This window comes from Hippoglossus stenolepis, chromosome 21, assembly GCF_022539355.2.
Source record: "Hippoglossus stenolepis isolate QCI-W04-F060 chromosome 21, HSTE1.2, whole genome shotgun sequence".
NCBI classification, from domain to species: domain Eukaryota; kingdom Metazoa; phylum Chordata; class Actinopteri; order Pleuronectiformes; family Pleuronectidae; genus Hippoglossus; species Hippoglossus stenolepis.
Genome location: NC_061503.1, coordinates 6,478,489 through 6,493,872, shown reverse-complemented (window position 1 = coordinate 6,493,872; position 15,384 = coordinate 6,478,489). Strand labels below are relative to the sequence as shown.

At 43.4% G+C, this 15,384-nt stretch overlaps 1 protein-coding gene across 4 annotated transcripts in view; it reads right to left on the bottom strand.

The window, feature by feature from the left end:
- Positions 1-15,384, bottom strand: part of si:dkey-191m6.4 (rho GTPase-activating protein 22) — a 30,932-nt gene that overhangs the window by 5,253 nt on the left and 10,295 nt on the right. Inside the window, exons 3-6 of one of the 4 annotated variants that reach the window (XM_035144817.2) lie at positions 14,340-14,427; positions 4,653-4,781; positions 438-645; positions 200-332 (exon numbers count right to left, since the gene is read on the bottom strand). In XM_035144817.2, coding sequence (XP_035000708.1) covers positions 200-332; positions 438-645; positions 4,653-4,781; positions 14,340-14,427 — 558 coding nt within the window. Of the gene's footprint in view, positions 1-199; positions 333-437; positions 646-2,036; positions 2,677-4,652; positions 4,782-8,463; positions 8,894-14,116; positions 14,220-14,339; positions 14,428-15,384 lie in introns of those variants that run through there. The other 3 variants (XM_035144815.2, XM_035144812.2, XM_035144814.2) reach the window with 3 other exon arrangements.

Genomic DNA, 15,384 nt, shown 5'->3' with positions numbered 1-15,384 from the left:
CAAACCCAAACCCGGACATAATTCTAACCTTGACCCTAAAAGCATGTTTTAACCCTCAAACAGACAATTGGGGACCAGCCTAGATGTCCTTACTTTCCCAAAATGTCGTCACTCCGTAAAGGTCTATGCTCAAAATAGTCCTCAGAAATATATAAGTACAAATACACAAACACACACACAAACACACACTTGCACATACCTCCTCCTCATCTTTGGCCAAAAGCTGTGCACAGGTTAGAAAGTCTTCATATTTGGAGAAGGGAATGACTGGTTCAGGCAGCTCCCGCAGGTACAACTTCAGCAAGGATGCCACCGTGTGGATGTCTGTGTTACTACAAGAGAGCACAGAAAAATAATGCTCTCTCTCCTGGATGTTGAGAGTTTAATGATCACTCTTAAAAAGCTGCAGCACCCCCACAACACCCCCTTCTGTCTACCTGTCAAACAGAGGCTTGTCACCGCAGTCGAAGGCCTCTTGCAGATCTTTGACCAGGTTGGCCTGTCCCGGCATCCTGAAGAGACCCTCCTCATCCAGACCCCGCTCCCTGATGAAGTCCACACACTGCTCCACCAGCAGAGGGGCCAGCCGGGGGCCAAACTTCTTCTCATACTGCACCGTGTCCTCTAGACGCTGGCCAAATATCCCTGGGGACAGATGGAGGAAACATGAAATATCCATGCATATGAAGGTTTGACGGTTCAGCCGTTGTTGCAGTGATCTGTTTTTCAATTTTTTTATTTACATGTACTCTCCTCGACAATCGAAGGTTATAATTATTTTGTAACTGTATCTAGACTTGAATCTTGAATCTGAGTTTGTCTCGTAGCAACAGTTACTGATTATTTCATGTCACGGCCCATGACAGGCTTTAAGGACCCCCAACCACAGCATGGCCAACATCACCCTATTGTCCTGTCCTCTGCAGGCACATACCTTGGTGCAGAATTTAAAGCAACACTATGTCACTTTTACTGAGCAACAGCGCCCTCTGCAGCCACATTAATTGTGTCAGTGAACAGAAACACAACTCAACCGTGGATATTCCTTGTGATCCCCGGCTTCCTGAACCTGAAGAGCTGCAGTTGTAACAAATACAACAATATTTGTTATTATTTTAATGACTTCTAAGTCTTTTGAACTGATCTAAAGTTCAGCATTACTCTGAACTTGCTGGTCCTCAAATGTATGTTTCAACTATCAAGCTGCTCTCAAACATGCACTGGACTCCGCTGTTCCTCCGTATTTTGTGTGAACGCAAATGTCCGAGTTAGAGGCCTCGTAGTTTCTGCAGAATCTATCCGCCTGACCTCCTGGTATAAAGTCTGTAGAAATCCAGGAGAAGTCAATGTGTGAACACAGCAGGGGATCCCACGCTGGATTTACCGCGATCCAGTGGGGGCAGTTGATGGCGCTTCAAACACGCTACAGACGCAAAAATGAAAAAAAAAATACCTAAAGAAAACAAATATCTCCCTGTGAAAAAGCAGCGTCCTACACGTAGAGGACACCGACGAAGATGTCAAGACAGTTTGTGGTGATTAGAGCTGACCACGGTTTTTGGGTGCATCGCGGTTCTTTCTGCCTCTGTCTGCTGCACCCGGCTGCTCCACCTCTCATCTGAATAATGTGGAAGGTAAACTAAATTTGACCTGTAGGTCATGTCTAATAACAAGGCTTCACTCAGTTCCACACTTGTCACAAAGTTACAAGGAGTAAGAACAGACGTTCAGGGTGAGGAGTGGAGATGACAGAGGAAACATTCTCCATATTCCAAGTCAGTGAACCATCAAATTAAATTTGAAGCTGCTGTTTGAAGGGAAAAAAGTTGCACAGCGTTGCTTTGAATTGGTTGAGGAGAGTATCAAAGAATGAAAAGTGTTAAACTGTTGATCTTTGTATGGGTTTAATACATTTAGGATGGAAAATGGAAATTATTAGCCAAAATAAACAATATGCAAGAAAGAACAAGGTCATTTTCAACACTTTAGCAACACATGGTTAAACCAACTAAATATAATTCCTTACTGTTTGTTACCTGTTGACTGACTGCAGCAGTCGCAGCTGGTCGACAGCTCGGAGTAATCGTAGTAGTTCACTGAGCAGCGGCTGCACAGCAGCAGAGAATGCTTCTCATACACCCCAAACCCACATTTCACCAAGTTCATCCATTCCAGTTCAGGCATTTGACTGCGCCGGTAGATTAACCTCGCATTTACAAAGTCCCGTGCCTCTGAAGCGAGCTGCAGTCGAGGAGTAGTACGGACGAGCAGCAGCAGACAGCAGCTGATGGAGCAGAGAAATGTGGCCAGCAGACGGGGGTCAGTCTGCCGTGACCACAATCCTGCCGTTAACGACAGGGCTATGAGTTGGCGACAGATCTATTCTGGACCGAGAACTGAGAGACAAGACAGCCCCCCCCCCCCCATGAGAATGTGAGACGGCTGAGAGAAATGTGACCGAGCCAACATGGATTCACAGATTACCACTACACTTTATAGATGAATGTGATGTTTCTATCCCCATGTGACAGAATTTAAAATATGTATAACATATCTGGGGGGGGATTTAGTGGTCCTAAGCCCCGTCACAACCATAGACTGTATATAAAGATGGACGACATGACAGCTCCCCAAAAGTGAAGCCAATGCGTCTTGATCGCCCTCTGGTGGAGGGCTACAATATAAGTCTTAAACCTGCCTCTTCCATGTTAGTGGATGGAACATGGACAATGCTAAAAAGTCAAAGTACATGTCAAAAAATTATTCAAAAATGTAAATTTGATTTTAATTACTTATTTATTGCTATAAAACATTGTGTTTGAAAGCTGAGGCATTTACACTGTGTTTTAAGCCTAAAAGTCCGCTACCGGAAGTGGCAATGCTAACTTGCACACCGCGCTTGCCCTTGGGCAACGGGATTGTTTGAGTCGAATTTGAATGTCGGGGCTTTGATGAGACTTGGATGACACCACAGGAGCAGCATGGAGGCGTTTTAAGAATCGATCACAAGTTTATTTTTTTCTATTTACATGTATATATATAAGTTTTAATTATATTGGATTTGGCTGTAACGCTGTTTACCCCTGAACCTCCAAAAGTGTTTTGTGGACTCAAACACAAAACACTTTTTCCATCGGCATAGTGGTGATTAGATAATGAGTGAATTTTCCTTTTTCTGTGAACTATCCCTTTAGGTAGTTTTTGCTTAATCCTGGTAACCAACAATCAGCAAAGGTAGAAGACAATTCTCAACAATGAGAATTTGATGCCTTTTATGTTTTATGTAATTTGTAGACATTTTGATCAATAAATGCAATAAAATCCTAAATCCTTTTAAGCCAATCATCATTCGAGTCTAGCCAGCAGGGGTTAAACCTAGCTGCTGAAAATGTAATTTTAAAAAGAGACCAGTGACATCATACACTATATATCAGCGGTGTGTTATTCGACATATATCACCCTATTAATACACAGCTCCTTTGTAACCCAACACCTTGCTCTTCAGCTGCTCCTTATGGCCCAGTTTACATCCAGACAGGCCTGCTTATATTTCTGGCCTCCTGTTTAGTAACACAGGTCAGACGTCCAGTCCGGAGCAGACAGGCTGAGAATTAACCACAGGCTCACCGCTGCACTTAGAGGAGACACGGCAACACACTCCACAGGCTGAACTGCAATCAGCGCTTGTACATGTACTTTAATGAAGCCTCAACAGGTGCCACCACAAGCAGAAACCCTAAGAGACAGTTGGAGATGACAGCGAACTCTGATCACATTTCTCCTGTCAGGTACGGCAGTATAATAGTGACATCAGGGTGAGAATTAACTGCTGGCATAGGAAATGAGACACAGTGGAGGGGTAGGTGATACTTTGCATGGCTGGGCTCATGTCTGTAACTCATACAGCAAAACGAGGACACACCAGGGTCCTTTTCGGTTTCAGCAGCAATATCTTGTTCCACGTACAAATGTAAATATGTCGCAGCTAAGCCTTGGAATCAACAGCCTCAGTCCAAGTAAAGAGTTGTTGTAACTATTACAGATGAGGACAAATGAGTAATGTTTCATCAGAACGGCTGGTGGTTGTTTTCAAACTCAATGAGGAATCGTTGATTTTGTTGAATTATACTTCACTTTGTGAATTGTCTATGTTTCTGCAAAACAATCTTCCCTTTAATTTCAATTGCTGCTCATTCTTATGAGGTTGGATCATAGACTGTATATAAAGATGGACGACATGACAGCTCCCCAAAAGTGAAGCCAAAGCGTCTTGATCGCCCCCTGGTGGCTGGCTGCAGTAAAGGTCATAAACTCCTCCTCCTCCACATAAGGGCCAGGATATACTTGCTATTAACTCCGCATAGGCAAAATCCTGCGTCAGTTTAGTATGTAGGTTGTGCACATCCTCAGAAATTAATGTGCAACATGTATGTAGAGAAGTTCTTCCATGAGAGAGAGATTTACATTGCATGCAACTTGCAGCTACTCACACAACTGCAGCTGAATCTATGACGTCTGACTGTCTGTGTGGACAGTAACAACTTTATGGACTAACGAGCACACAGCAAACCGCTATAAAACGCAGCAGATCTCATGTTATTATGAGACGTGTCAACGTTGTTTGGTTGATTATCAAACAGATTTGACTTTACCTCCTCCAAACGGCGCCCAGATGACTCGCCGTATGGCCTTGACCCAGTCATCCATGTCTGTCTGGGAGTTTGCCATGAGCAGGAAGGATTCATGACTGATTGGTGCCCGGTCCTTCTCTCCTGTTCCACCTATAGGGACAAACAGAAGGGACAAGCAGACGAAAAGTAGAGGTTAGTACAGAACAGGCTGCAAATAGTATTTACTGACTTTATCCTATAAGTGGTTGTTGATTACTGGATATAAAATGTACCTTTTCCTTATTATATTATTTTAAATGTGTGCAATATCCCATATTACTTACTTATTTTATTATTTCTACTTACTGCCTGTATAGTATTAGTTTCAATGTAACTTTTTTGTTCTCACTTCTATTCTATTATTAGCTATAAGGCACTAGTTCTGCATCAGTGTGTATGCTCTTTATACTTTTATTTTAGTTTTGACTCACATTTTTAGACTTAGAAAATTGTTTTATTTAGTGTATTCTATTCTATTCTATATTGTTGATACTTTAATCTGAGAGCAAGCTGGCAAAGGAATTATCTTATCCTATCTTATTTATCATATCAGAAAAGCGTTTTGTCTGGGATTGACAGTCACAACTAATGTGCTATACGGGCTTTTCACCACTAGGTGGCACATTTGCTGCACTTTGAGTGTTGTGGAGTTTTTTGCTATGACCCTCCCTTCCTGTAATTATGGTACCAGTCACTTCAGTTCTCATTTTCATGGAATGAATTTAGTCTGCATTATGAACAGAGACATTTATAAAGAGGATTGTTTTGACACATCTCCAACATTTTAACTTTTCCAACATTTCAGAGACACTAAATGTCTAAATACTTAAACATGTATTGAACTACAGCAGAGAGGTGATCACCTGCTACGTATAGAAACCCCAGTGACACAATACACAGTAACTCCACCACCATTGTGTGTATATGCTGCTTTCTTTCTGCTACACATTTACATAAATCAGGAGAGAAAGTTGTGTGTTTTCTGTTTGGCCCGAGCCGTTAGTGTTGAAAGATGTTGTTGCCACAGTCACAGTCATTGTTGTCGCAGTCATTTAGCCGTGAGGAGGGAATCCAAATGCAAACAGTGGTGCCATAAAGCTAAGTGCCATTGTCACCCAGCTCTGCAAACTCACACTGTCCTGATGAACAACACCACCGCAGCCTGTCTTCACATGTGCTCAGTGTGTGTGTGTCTGTCTGTGTGTGTGTGAATATGTACAATAGAATTTAAATTTGTCCTTTCATTTGTCCTCAGGAAAAGAGTCGCACTAATCGGGTGAATAAAGATACAGAGAAACAGACTCAGACGTTACGGAGCCTGCAAGCACGTCCAATACTTAAGTCGTCAGTGAATCATGACCCGATAAGACACACACACACGCAGAGCCACTTAAAATCAATCCCAACGTAGTTGAAAGCCACGAAAACCATTTGAACATCCAAGGCTGGATGGATGAGAGCCCTAAAAAGTCCCTTTTTCAGAGCCAATGAAGATAACACTGGCTACAGACTTTACAGAGACACGCACTAAACTGAGTAGTTCTCTAAAAGTCCCGGTTATGAATTTGATTTTAGCTCTTCCACACGCCGATCAGACCGAGGATGACATTTGAGTCTGAATGTTCAAAAAGCTCCTGCTGCGTTTTCAGCGTCTGAGCATGGAAGATATATTCTTAACAATTATAGCTGCGGTTCTCAAATGTCAGACAGCTCATAGACACCGTTGAATGGTATATAAGTGGACAGGGGGGAGGAAGGGAGACGAGCAGTTTTGACGGTGCAAAGGAAAAGCCATTATCTCGCTGGTGCCACTGTTTGAACTTATTAAATTGTCAATCTGGGGTGTGATACTCAGCAGGAGAGAGTGGAGGGGCTGCACCTTTGAAGCATCAAAAGTCTCACAGGCCAGTCTGGGTAATGTTTTTCTCCGTGAGGTGGTGTGTCAGTCATTGCTGCTGTAAACCTTGTAGCTCTTAAAAAAGATGAACATTGTCAAAATCATGAGGTGTCGCTATCGTGTGAGTGTTAAAGAACAGCATCGTGCAAGAAAAACGTAATTGCATCTATTAAGCGTCGAAGAAGTAATCACATTACTCCACTGTTTAAGCCATTGAAAAGCAAATTTGTTAAATTATAGATAGATAATCATAGACCGTATATATAAAGATGGACGACAATTATCCACTTCCTCTCCCTGTCCAGAAGCGAAGCCAAAATATCCCAGATACAAACACGGCCATGTTGCAGTGCAGAAGCAATCAGGGGATGGAGCTGCAGGAACGAGGTCCCACCGACACATTCGCTCGGCCAATCATGAGTCGTTTTTAAAGCATCAAATAACTAATCAAAACCAATCTTACCAGGACAAATAGCACTGGCACAATCACCAGTGTGATAAGAACTGCCCAAATGACAGAAACCATCTTTGAGAAGAATGTATTTGACGTGTACTTGGGACTTTTTATTTTCGTCTGTATCCCATCCACTAACATGGAGGAGGCAGGATTTATGACCTGTGCTGCAGCCAGCCACCAGGTGGTGATCAAGACGCAATGAGACTTTTCTTCTTTAGCTAACACAGTTGGCTAGTAGCCACGTAAGTTGATGCTAAGCTGATGTTTTTCCCACAGCTACTTGCTTGAAGGAATAACTTGTGTGTCACACACTCTATGTAAGTATGAACGAAAAGTCATGATTGACAGCTGAGACTGACTCAGGATTGGTCAAGCATGTGTGTTGGCGGGACCTTGATTCTGCGGCTCCCTCCCCTGATCGATACTACAGATTATATACAACACTATTGAATGTGTTGATGTTCCTTGTCCCTCAGGCTACATCCTCTATTGATAATGTGACTGATGACTGGTTGGGGATTTATACAGCTTATTGTTGGCATGAATGAGAGAATGAGAGAAAGATGGAGAGTGTATTACACAAACATGACTGAGGACCATGCGGTAGAATTGCATCTTAGATCAGTAATTCTGCTTGAACCTGATAATGGAGTCATGGTGATGATACACGTTCAGTCTCATACTCCAGCAGCTTTCCTTTGTGTGTATTAAAAAATCAATTCCGCAACTGTGTTTCAGGATTTCCGCTCTGCATGCTCAACGTCCCACTAATGTGAAATACACATCATGTCAACTGATGACCAGTGTTTCATGATTCAGTTGTTTTGTGCGAGTGGCATCAAAATCTGTTTCATCAGGTGTAGTAGAGCATTGTTTAGCATTTAACATCTACCCTCATGTTATTTCATCGACCACTGCTGTTGTTCCCACCGCAACATTTCTACTGTGAGTTACAATACATTATACTAGAGGTTGTGTGTTTGAGCTGTCAGTCGTGGAAGAAACTGCCAAGCAATGTAAATAATGGCAGTTGGAAAAGATTTGGCCAGATGACCTTAATCTCCATGTCAGGATATACAAAGGTCAGAAGAAAGGGGAGAAGGAGAGATAGAAAAAGAAGAATAAAGCAGATTATAGTAAAAGTTTCCACATTAAGTCCCGCTGCTGTCTGTCTGATCCATAGCAAATTTGAAAAAAACAGGAATAGATTCAATTCAAAAGTGTAACAATCTCAACAAATGATGCATCTTGTGTATAAGCTCCAGCAAACAGGGTGAGAACAGGAGTCGGCACCGCCACACTGTGCGAAAAGAAAAGCCATAAAGAAGAGATTGTTCTAAGCATACTGTAAATCCCATCAGTCTCACAGCTACCCAGGCGCTCCGATCCAGTCTCCACCACACTTGTAAAAAAAATCTCCAGCATCTGTTTCCCGTTACCTTGGAGATGTTGTTTCTTCAGTCTGTCCGGCTTGCAGCAGACCGGCCCCATGTCTGAGTGAGCGGCGCAGGCTGAGGCTGGGACTGGCTCTGGCCTAAAGCTGCAGCATAAAGAGGCGACCTCTCCACCAGCACGCAGTCCGTTTGGAAGCAGATCAGTACGCAGGTACCACTGACAGCCAGAACCTGCCAGTGAGGCATGCTCGGTGCCAGCGGAAACAAAACCCGTCAAACGAGTCCCACTTCTTGCTGCTCACTCGCTCATTCTGCTCCATTCATTCACCATTCTCTTCCTGTCTCTCTCATTCAGCAGTGTGGGCAGCAGGTCCGTTCCCTTAGCCCCCCTGGAGGGAAGCAAATCCCTGAGGAGGAGTGTAACAAGGCTCTCTCTCTCTTTGTCTGTCTCTCTCTCTCTCTCTCTCTCTCTCTCTCTCTTAATGTGTGAGTATGTGTGTGTGTGTGTGTGTGTGTGTGTGAGTGCAGTAACTGGGAGATGGGCTGTCCTCCAGTCTTTGCCAAACAAACTTGTACACACACACACACACACACACACACACACACACACACACACACACACACACACACACACACACACACACACACACACACACACACACACACACACACACACACACACACACACGCAGGGAAAGCAGACAATGACCATCAATCTCTGTGAGATACAGGTCGTACAGACTTTGGATTGTTCTTCCTTCACTCAGACAGGATTTAGCCTCATTGTGCAACAATCTGTGACTTTTCATATTTAAAAAAATCTGCTTTCTATCCAGTGTCTACAGTACAACCCCGAAAAGTTCGAAGGTTCAGGGAACGCAGTTACAGTCTTATCAGAGCCCAGGTGCAATTGGTTACCTATGATGCTTTAAGAATGACTGTGTTTTCACTGAAAATAATCTTAAATCTAACATACTTCAAGAGGAACAGGTTTCCCCCTGCACAACAAAAAACTCTGACCACAAAGAAAGAAAAGCTTGTGTTTTGGGTATAGCATGCAGGAGGCAGGACATGATGCATAAATATCTCCCTCATTGCTAAAAGCTCTAAAACCTTGTTGTGTTTCTAAGTTGACATCTTCGTTGGCGTCAACAAAGCCATTTGCTCGCTGTGACATTTTCCTGCTGTAGTCTCACACAAACTCCTGCAAACATTTTTCGGACATTAGGGCTGTCAAAGAAAAGTTTGGGAAAATGTCCAGAGCAACTGACTTAAACACTTGCATTCTTGGGAAATTTTAGGGAAAATGTCTGGACTTCAGTGAACGTCTGAAAGAAACTTTAGACCTGTCTATTTTGTTTATGGTGTAATTTTGTTTGAAAGCCATGGATCAAAATTGGGCAAAACAAAAATCAGTTAAGATGAACGCAATGGCCCGAGATGCACAGTTGTATTAAAGTTAGAGGTCAAATACTATACGGTATTTCTGTGTTTCAAATCATGACCCTGAACTCTCATGTAGATTTGTTCGTGTATCGCGGAAAAAAAACAGGATTTCGGTGACATGCACAGATGGGATACAAGTGTGTGGGCCAGCTCTTAATAATAAATTAGCAGAAGCTCTCACGTTTGCACAGGCACAAGTGTGTTTTGTGTGTGCGCTGTTTTCCAGATGGCTTAATTGCTTCACACAACCACAACAGAGGGCTTATAGCCTTAAGTCAGCCATTAAATACAAAGAATATTTAAAAATATCCAATTATTTGCCCATTTTCTTCGTGCCTACAGGCTTTGAGACAAGCTCGATTCGCACTCGGGCACATGACTGTGGACTCAGCCTTGTTTGGGTGCCCCGCTCGCTGCAGCACACACTGATAAGGAAAACATGGTGGGAGTCCAACTTTTAATTGCTTGCACGCTGAGCCGCCGCTGTTATTTCGCTCTGAGGATAAGAGGAAATTACACGTGGTTAGCTGGTCGGGTTCTGTGTTCCACGGAGCAAGACTCAAGACAGATTCTGCAGGATAAATGTGTTCCAGGAGATTTTAATAGCGGCTATGACCTTGAGAGTGTCTGCCTGTGAGACACGTGCTGAATAATGATGATAATAATGATGATAACGATGATGATAATGATGATGATAATATTTTTCAACTTCAGCTTAAGAGAGTGTTCCCCGTCTGGTTTAATAGTTTGTAATCCACAGTCATGGATGAAAAAAATGCACAGTGCATTGGAGTTGTTTAACACAGACAATACTGTGTGTGTGTGTGTGTGTGTGTGTGTGTGTGTGTGTGTGTGTGTGTGTGTGTGTGTGTGTGTGTGTGTGTGTGTGTGTGTGTGCATGTGTGTCAAGGGTTTAGCCTCTTGTGGCTACTATCTGTCTTGTATCTACCTTTTGCAACAGGGCTGATTACTCTATATCTCCACAGTAAACATGACCAATGGACTTTCCCTGTGGCTGAATTCAGGCACGCACACATACACTCTCTCTTTCACACACTCACTCTCTCTTTCACACACGCTCACACACACACACACACACACACACACACACACACACACACACACACACACACACACACACACACACACACACACACACACACACACACACACACACACACACACACACACACACACACACACACACACACACACAGTCTCAGAAAAGCAAAGTCCATTAGTCAATGACATGACCCGTATGAGCAGCCAGGGTCCCTGGGCTCCTCTGAAGGACGAGGCTACTGTTACATTGGACAAAGGTTTGCTGAAAGTGAGTGAAAGCCAGCAGCTGATTTATCAGCACGGATAGGAAAAAAACCCACCTTCACTTCTGAGCTGACTTGACCTCAGATTAAAGGTTTATCAGTCTCCAAATACATGTCCTCAGGTTTTTCTACCATTTTTATGGTAGCAAAGGAAAAGCCACTTTAGGCCTTTGCAGTACACGACACATTAAATGGCACATTATTTTAAAAATCACTCCAGCAGAGCCATCAGTTTCTCAGACCTTCTGAGCTTAACCTAATATTATGGTCAAAGTAGCCAACTGCCAAAAGAACACAAGAACTAGTTCTTTGACTCAAGGTGTCATTGGGAAGTAATAAACATGAGATGGAATTTGGGCTGCAAATTATTATTTTCATTGTCGACTAATGTGCACATTATTTTCTTATGGGTGTGAGCCTTAAGTGGCCCAAATATCCCGAAACAAATCTGTGCCTTTTTTGGCAAACATGCGGTGCTCTAGTCGAGGTGTAATCCGGATGTGAACCGAAAGTGGTCCATGTGGCAAATGGTGAACATGGCCCAATTAGCACAAAACACATTCGGGCCACCTTTGGCACCTTTGGGTGATATACAGTATTGCTATAGCTTACTTGTGGCCCAGATTTGGCAAACAGGAGCGGAGTGCCCAAGTACCATCATTCTGTGCTGTATGTGGGCCAGATGGCAGAGTGGATGTGAAACAGTGTGGACCAAATCTGGGCCAAAAAATGCAGCTATGTGGGTTCAGTCTGTAAAACATCAGGAAACAGTGAAAAAATATCCCCGTTTCCAAGGTGACACAGGTCACATAGAGTACAATGCTATGCTTGGTTTTCTATTACAAACTATTCACACACTGCTGGCACAGCCGTTAGGGGCAAAGGAAACTTCAGCATAGGCATTAGAGGAGCCAGGGATCGAATCCTCGACCTTCTGGTTAGTGGACGACCCACTCTAAATCCACTCCTATGAAAATATTTCTGTTGATCGACTAATTGCTGCACCTCTAGGGACAATCCCGACAAAGATGAGAGAGAGATGCTTGATTCTTGTATTTGTAAACAGGTAACAATCTTGGAGTTAAAGTCTCAGGTACTCTCATCAGTGAAGCCTGAGGTGTCCCACAGTGACACTGATGGGTTAAAGGTGGTACGAAAGACTGGAAGGTATTTGTGTAAAAGAGCATTAGAGTTCATTGAGCTAATAGCTGACCAGAGTTTTGCCAGATTCTCCAAACAGTTGCCACATGGTGAAACCATGAGGTCTCTCCGCTTGCAGCTTTATTGCTCAGTGAAATCTGCTGCAGAAACGACCTGATACAATCATGTCTGTTTACACATGGAGAAGAAGTCCTGTCCTCTATCAAGCACTACTTCGAACACACTATGGAGTCTAAGGAAAATCTCCGAGCCTATTCATGTCATACAACGGCAGAGAATAAAGCCTCTGTAAGCCGATTATAAGGTGCAGAGAGAGAGAGCAACTCATGTGTTTCTCCCCCCAGGAACCAACACATCTAATGTGCTGTAAACAGGGGGACTGAAAAGAGGAAAAATATAATTGGGATCACACTGAAATACACTTAGGCTACATCCACACTACCACATTTTCATTTGAAAATGCATCAACTATGCTACGTATGCCCACTCGAGAGAGTGGGCATAGAGAGTCATCAGGTCACATCTCATCAGCAACACTTTTAGCGTGCTCTCCTCATGTAAAGAGTTTCTGCCTCGATCCTCCGAGCACCTGCTTACTCGCCATGCTTCTGGACTCTTTACCCACCTGACCACTGCACTTTCTCTGCCTTTCCCTCCCTGCCCTGATTTGCTCCTGCATGGCGCAAGAAGCTATAAGTCAAATGCTCATTGGAGGGTTCGCACCCCTCTGCGACGTTGACAGCCCATAAAGAAAACACACAAGCCTGGCAGCCACTCCAAACACAGAGCGAGACCTGCAAGCAAACACTGACAGAATGACAGAGTGATGTAGACAACCAGAGGGATTCTACAGCAGGACACCGTATGGTTCTTACAATATATCTTTTTCATTATATATAAGGGTCAAATACACACAGCAACAAATCCACGCTTCAAAACAAATAGAAACGTACTGATTGAGTAAAACCATGAAAGGCCACGTAAAGTCAATCTAAGTAACCTGCTCCAGTTTCTGTGAGGCTGCGACAAGTGGAGCACGGCTGCTCACCAACAAGTCCTGCAGGCACGGACATGATGGACACGCCATTTTGTTTTTCAATTTATTTCATGTCTGCTTGTGGCCAGAGTTTGACTTTGAGCTGAAAATGAAATATCAGTTGCCGGTGTCAGCAGCTCTGAGATCGTGAGATGTGAGATTAGGAGATTGACCACCGCAGCAGCTAATCCTTGGCAAACACTGCCCCCTGCTGGCTAAATGTTGAATAGCAACCAGAGAGTGGAAGTACTTTTCCTGCAGCTTTTCCTATATTTTCTTCCTTTTTCAAAATGTTCTTATTGAATCTTATTGTTGATTTATTGTTGTTTTAGCCTCTCGTGAAGCACTTTCTTAAAAAGAGTGCTATACAAATAAAGCTTGTTATTATATTATTATAATTTCCTGCTTGCATATCAGTACCTTTGGCTGCTTCACCAGACTTTGCTCTTCAAGTGAAAGGAAGAGCAATTTTACAGACAGTGCAATAATGGCAAGGTCAGCAAACAAATGTTACCTCAAAATATAACCTCATCGGTGGAGGTAACAGAATGATACCTCCAAGGTAAATTAAATGAACGATACAACTGATCAGTACTTCTGTAAAAAGGTACTGCGAAGGCCGCAAAAAATGCACTATGAGTGAAACGCATACACAATGGACACATAGGAAATGTTCCTTAGTGGAGAGTAATGAAACAATAACAGGACCAAGAGCGTAAAGGTTACTTACAGAGCTCACTTACAGCAATATGTGCAAGAAAAGTCACAGTGAACGAAATAACTGAGATGAAATATTAGATCCAGCGCGGCTCGAGCAGTGACCAGGGGGGATAGTGAAAGTGAAATCTGTGTCTGTGTGAGACGGCAGTGTATATAGACAGAACTGTGGTGAATGTGGGAGGAAGAGGAGAAGGAAGAGGAGGAGGAAGAGGAGGAGCTCTTGGATCCCTCACCTGGTACGATCTCAAAGAGGTGTCTTCCTGGTTCGTCCGGGTTCGCTGTGAGTTCATTCACCTGGCAGCCCTGCAGAGGAATACAGCCCTGAAACACACACACACACACACACACACACACACACACACACACACACACACACACACACACACACACACACACACACACACACACACACACACACACACACACACGTTCTAATTCAATTCAATTCATTTAAATTACATTGACATTTTAAATTATTCAAACACGTAAATGGGATGGATGTCTTTTTCTTCTTCTTCCTTCAATTTCGGCCATCCTTCTTCACTTGTTCCTTCCTTCCTTCACCCCCTTGTTATTCATTCACATGCTCCGTCACTTCTTCCTTATAGTTTTGGCCTTCTTCTTTACTTTTTTTCTTTCCTCCCTTCATCCTTCCTTCACTTCCTTGTTCTTCACTCGCTTACACGCTCCATTTCTTCTGTCTTAAAAACTTTCCTAGGGTTAACCCTAACCCTAACCCTAACCCTAACCCTAACCCTTCCTTACACTCATTAACCCCTCTAAAACTGAACAGGAACCCTTCCGTCCATCCGTCCTTCCGTCATTCGTCCTTCCGTCCTTCCTTCCTTCCTTCCTTCCTTCCTTCCTTCCTTCCTTCCTTCCTTCCTTCCACTCATTAACCTCTCTAAAATTGAACGGGAACCCTTCCTTCCTTCCTTCCACTCATTAACCCCTCTAAAACTGAACAGGGACCCTTCCTTCCTTCCTTCCTTCCTTCCTTCCTTCCTTCCTTCCTTCCTCTCAATAACTCCTCTAAAACAGAACGGGTACCCTTCCTTCCTTCCTTCCTTCCTTCCTTCCTTCCTTCCTTCCTTACACGCATTAACCCCTCTAAAACAGAACGGGAACCCTTCTTTCCTTAGTTCCCTCCTTCCTTCCTTCCTTCCACTCATTGACCCCTCTAACACAGGCACACACACAGATTATCAGAATACATTATCCAGATCAATACCTATTTAGCCCTGAGAACTGAGGCCAAGTGAGCTGCGAGGAGATGCC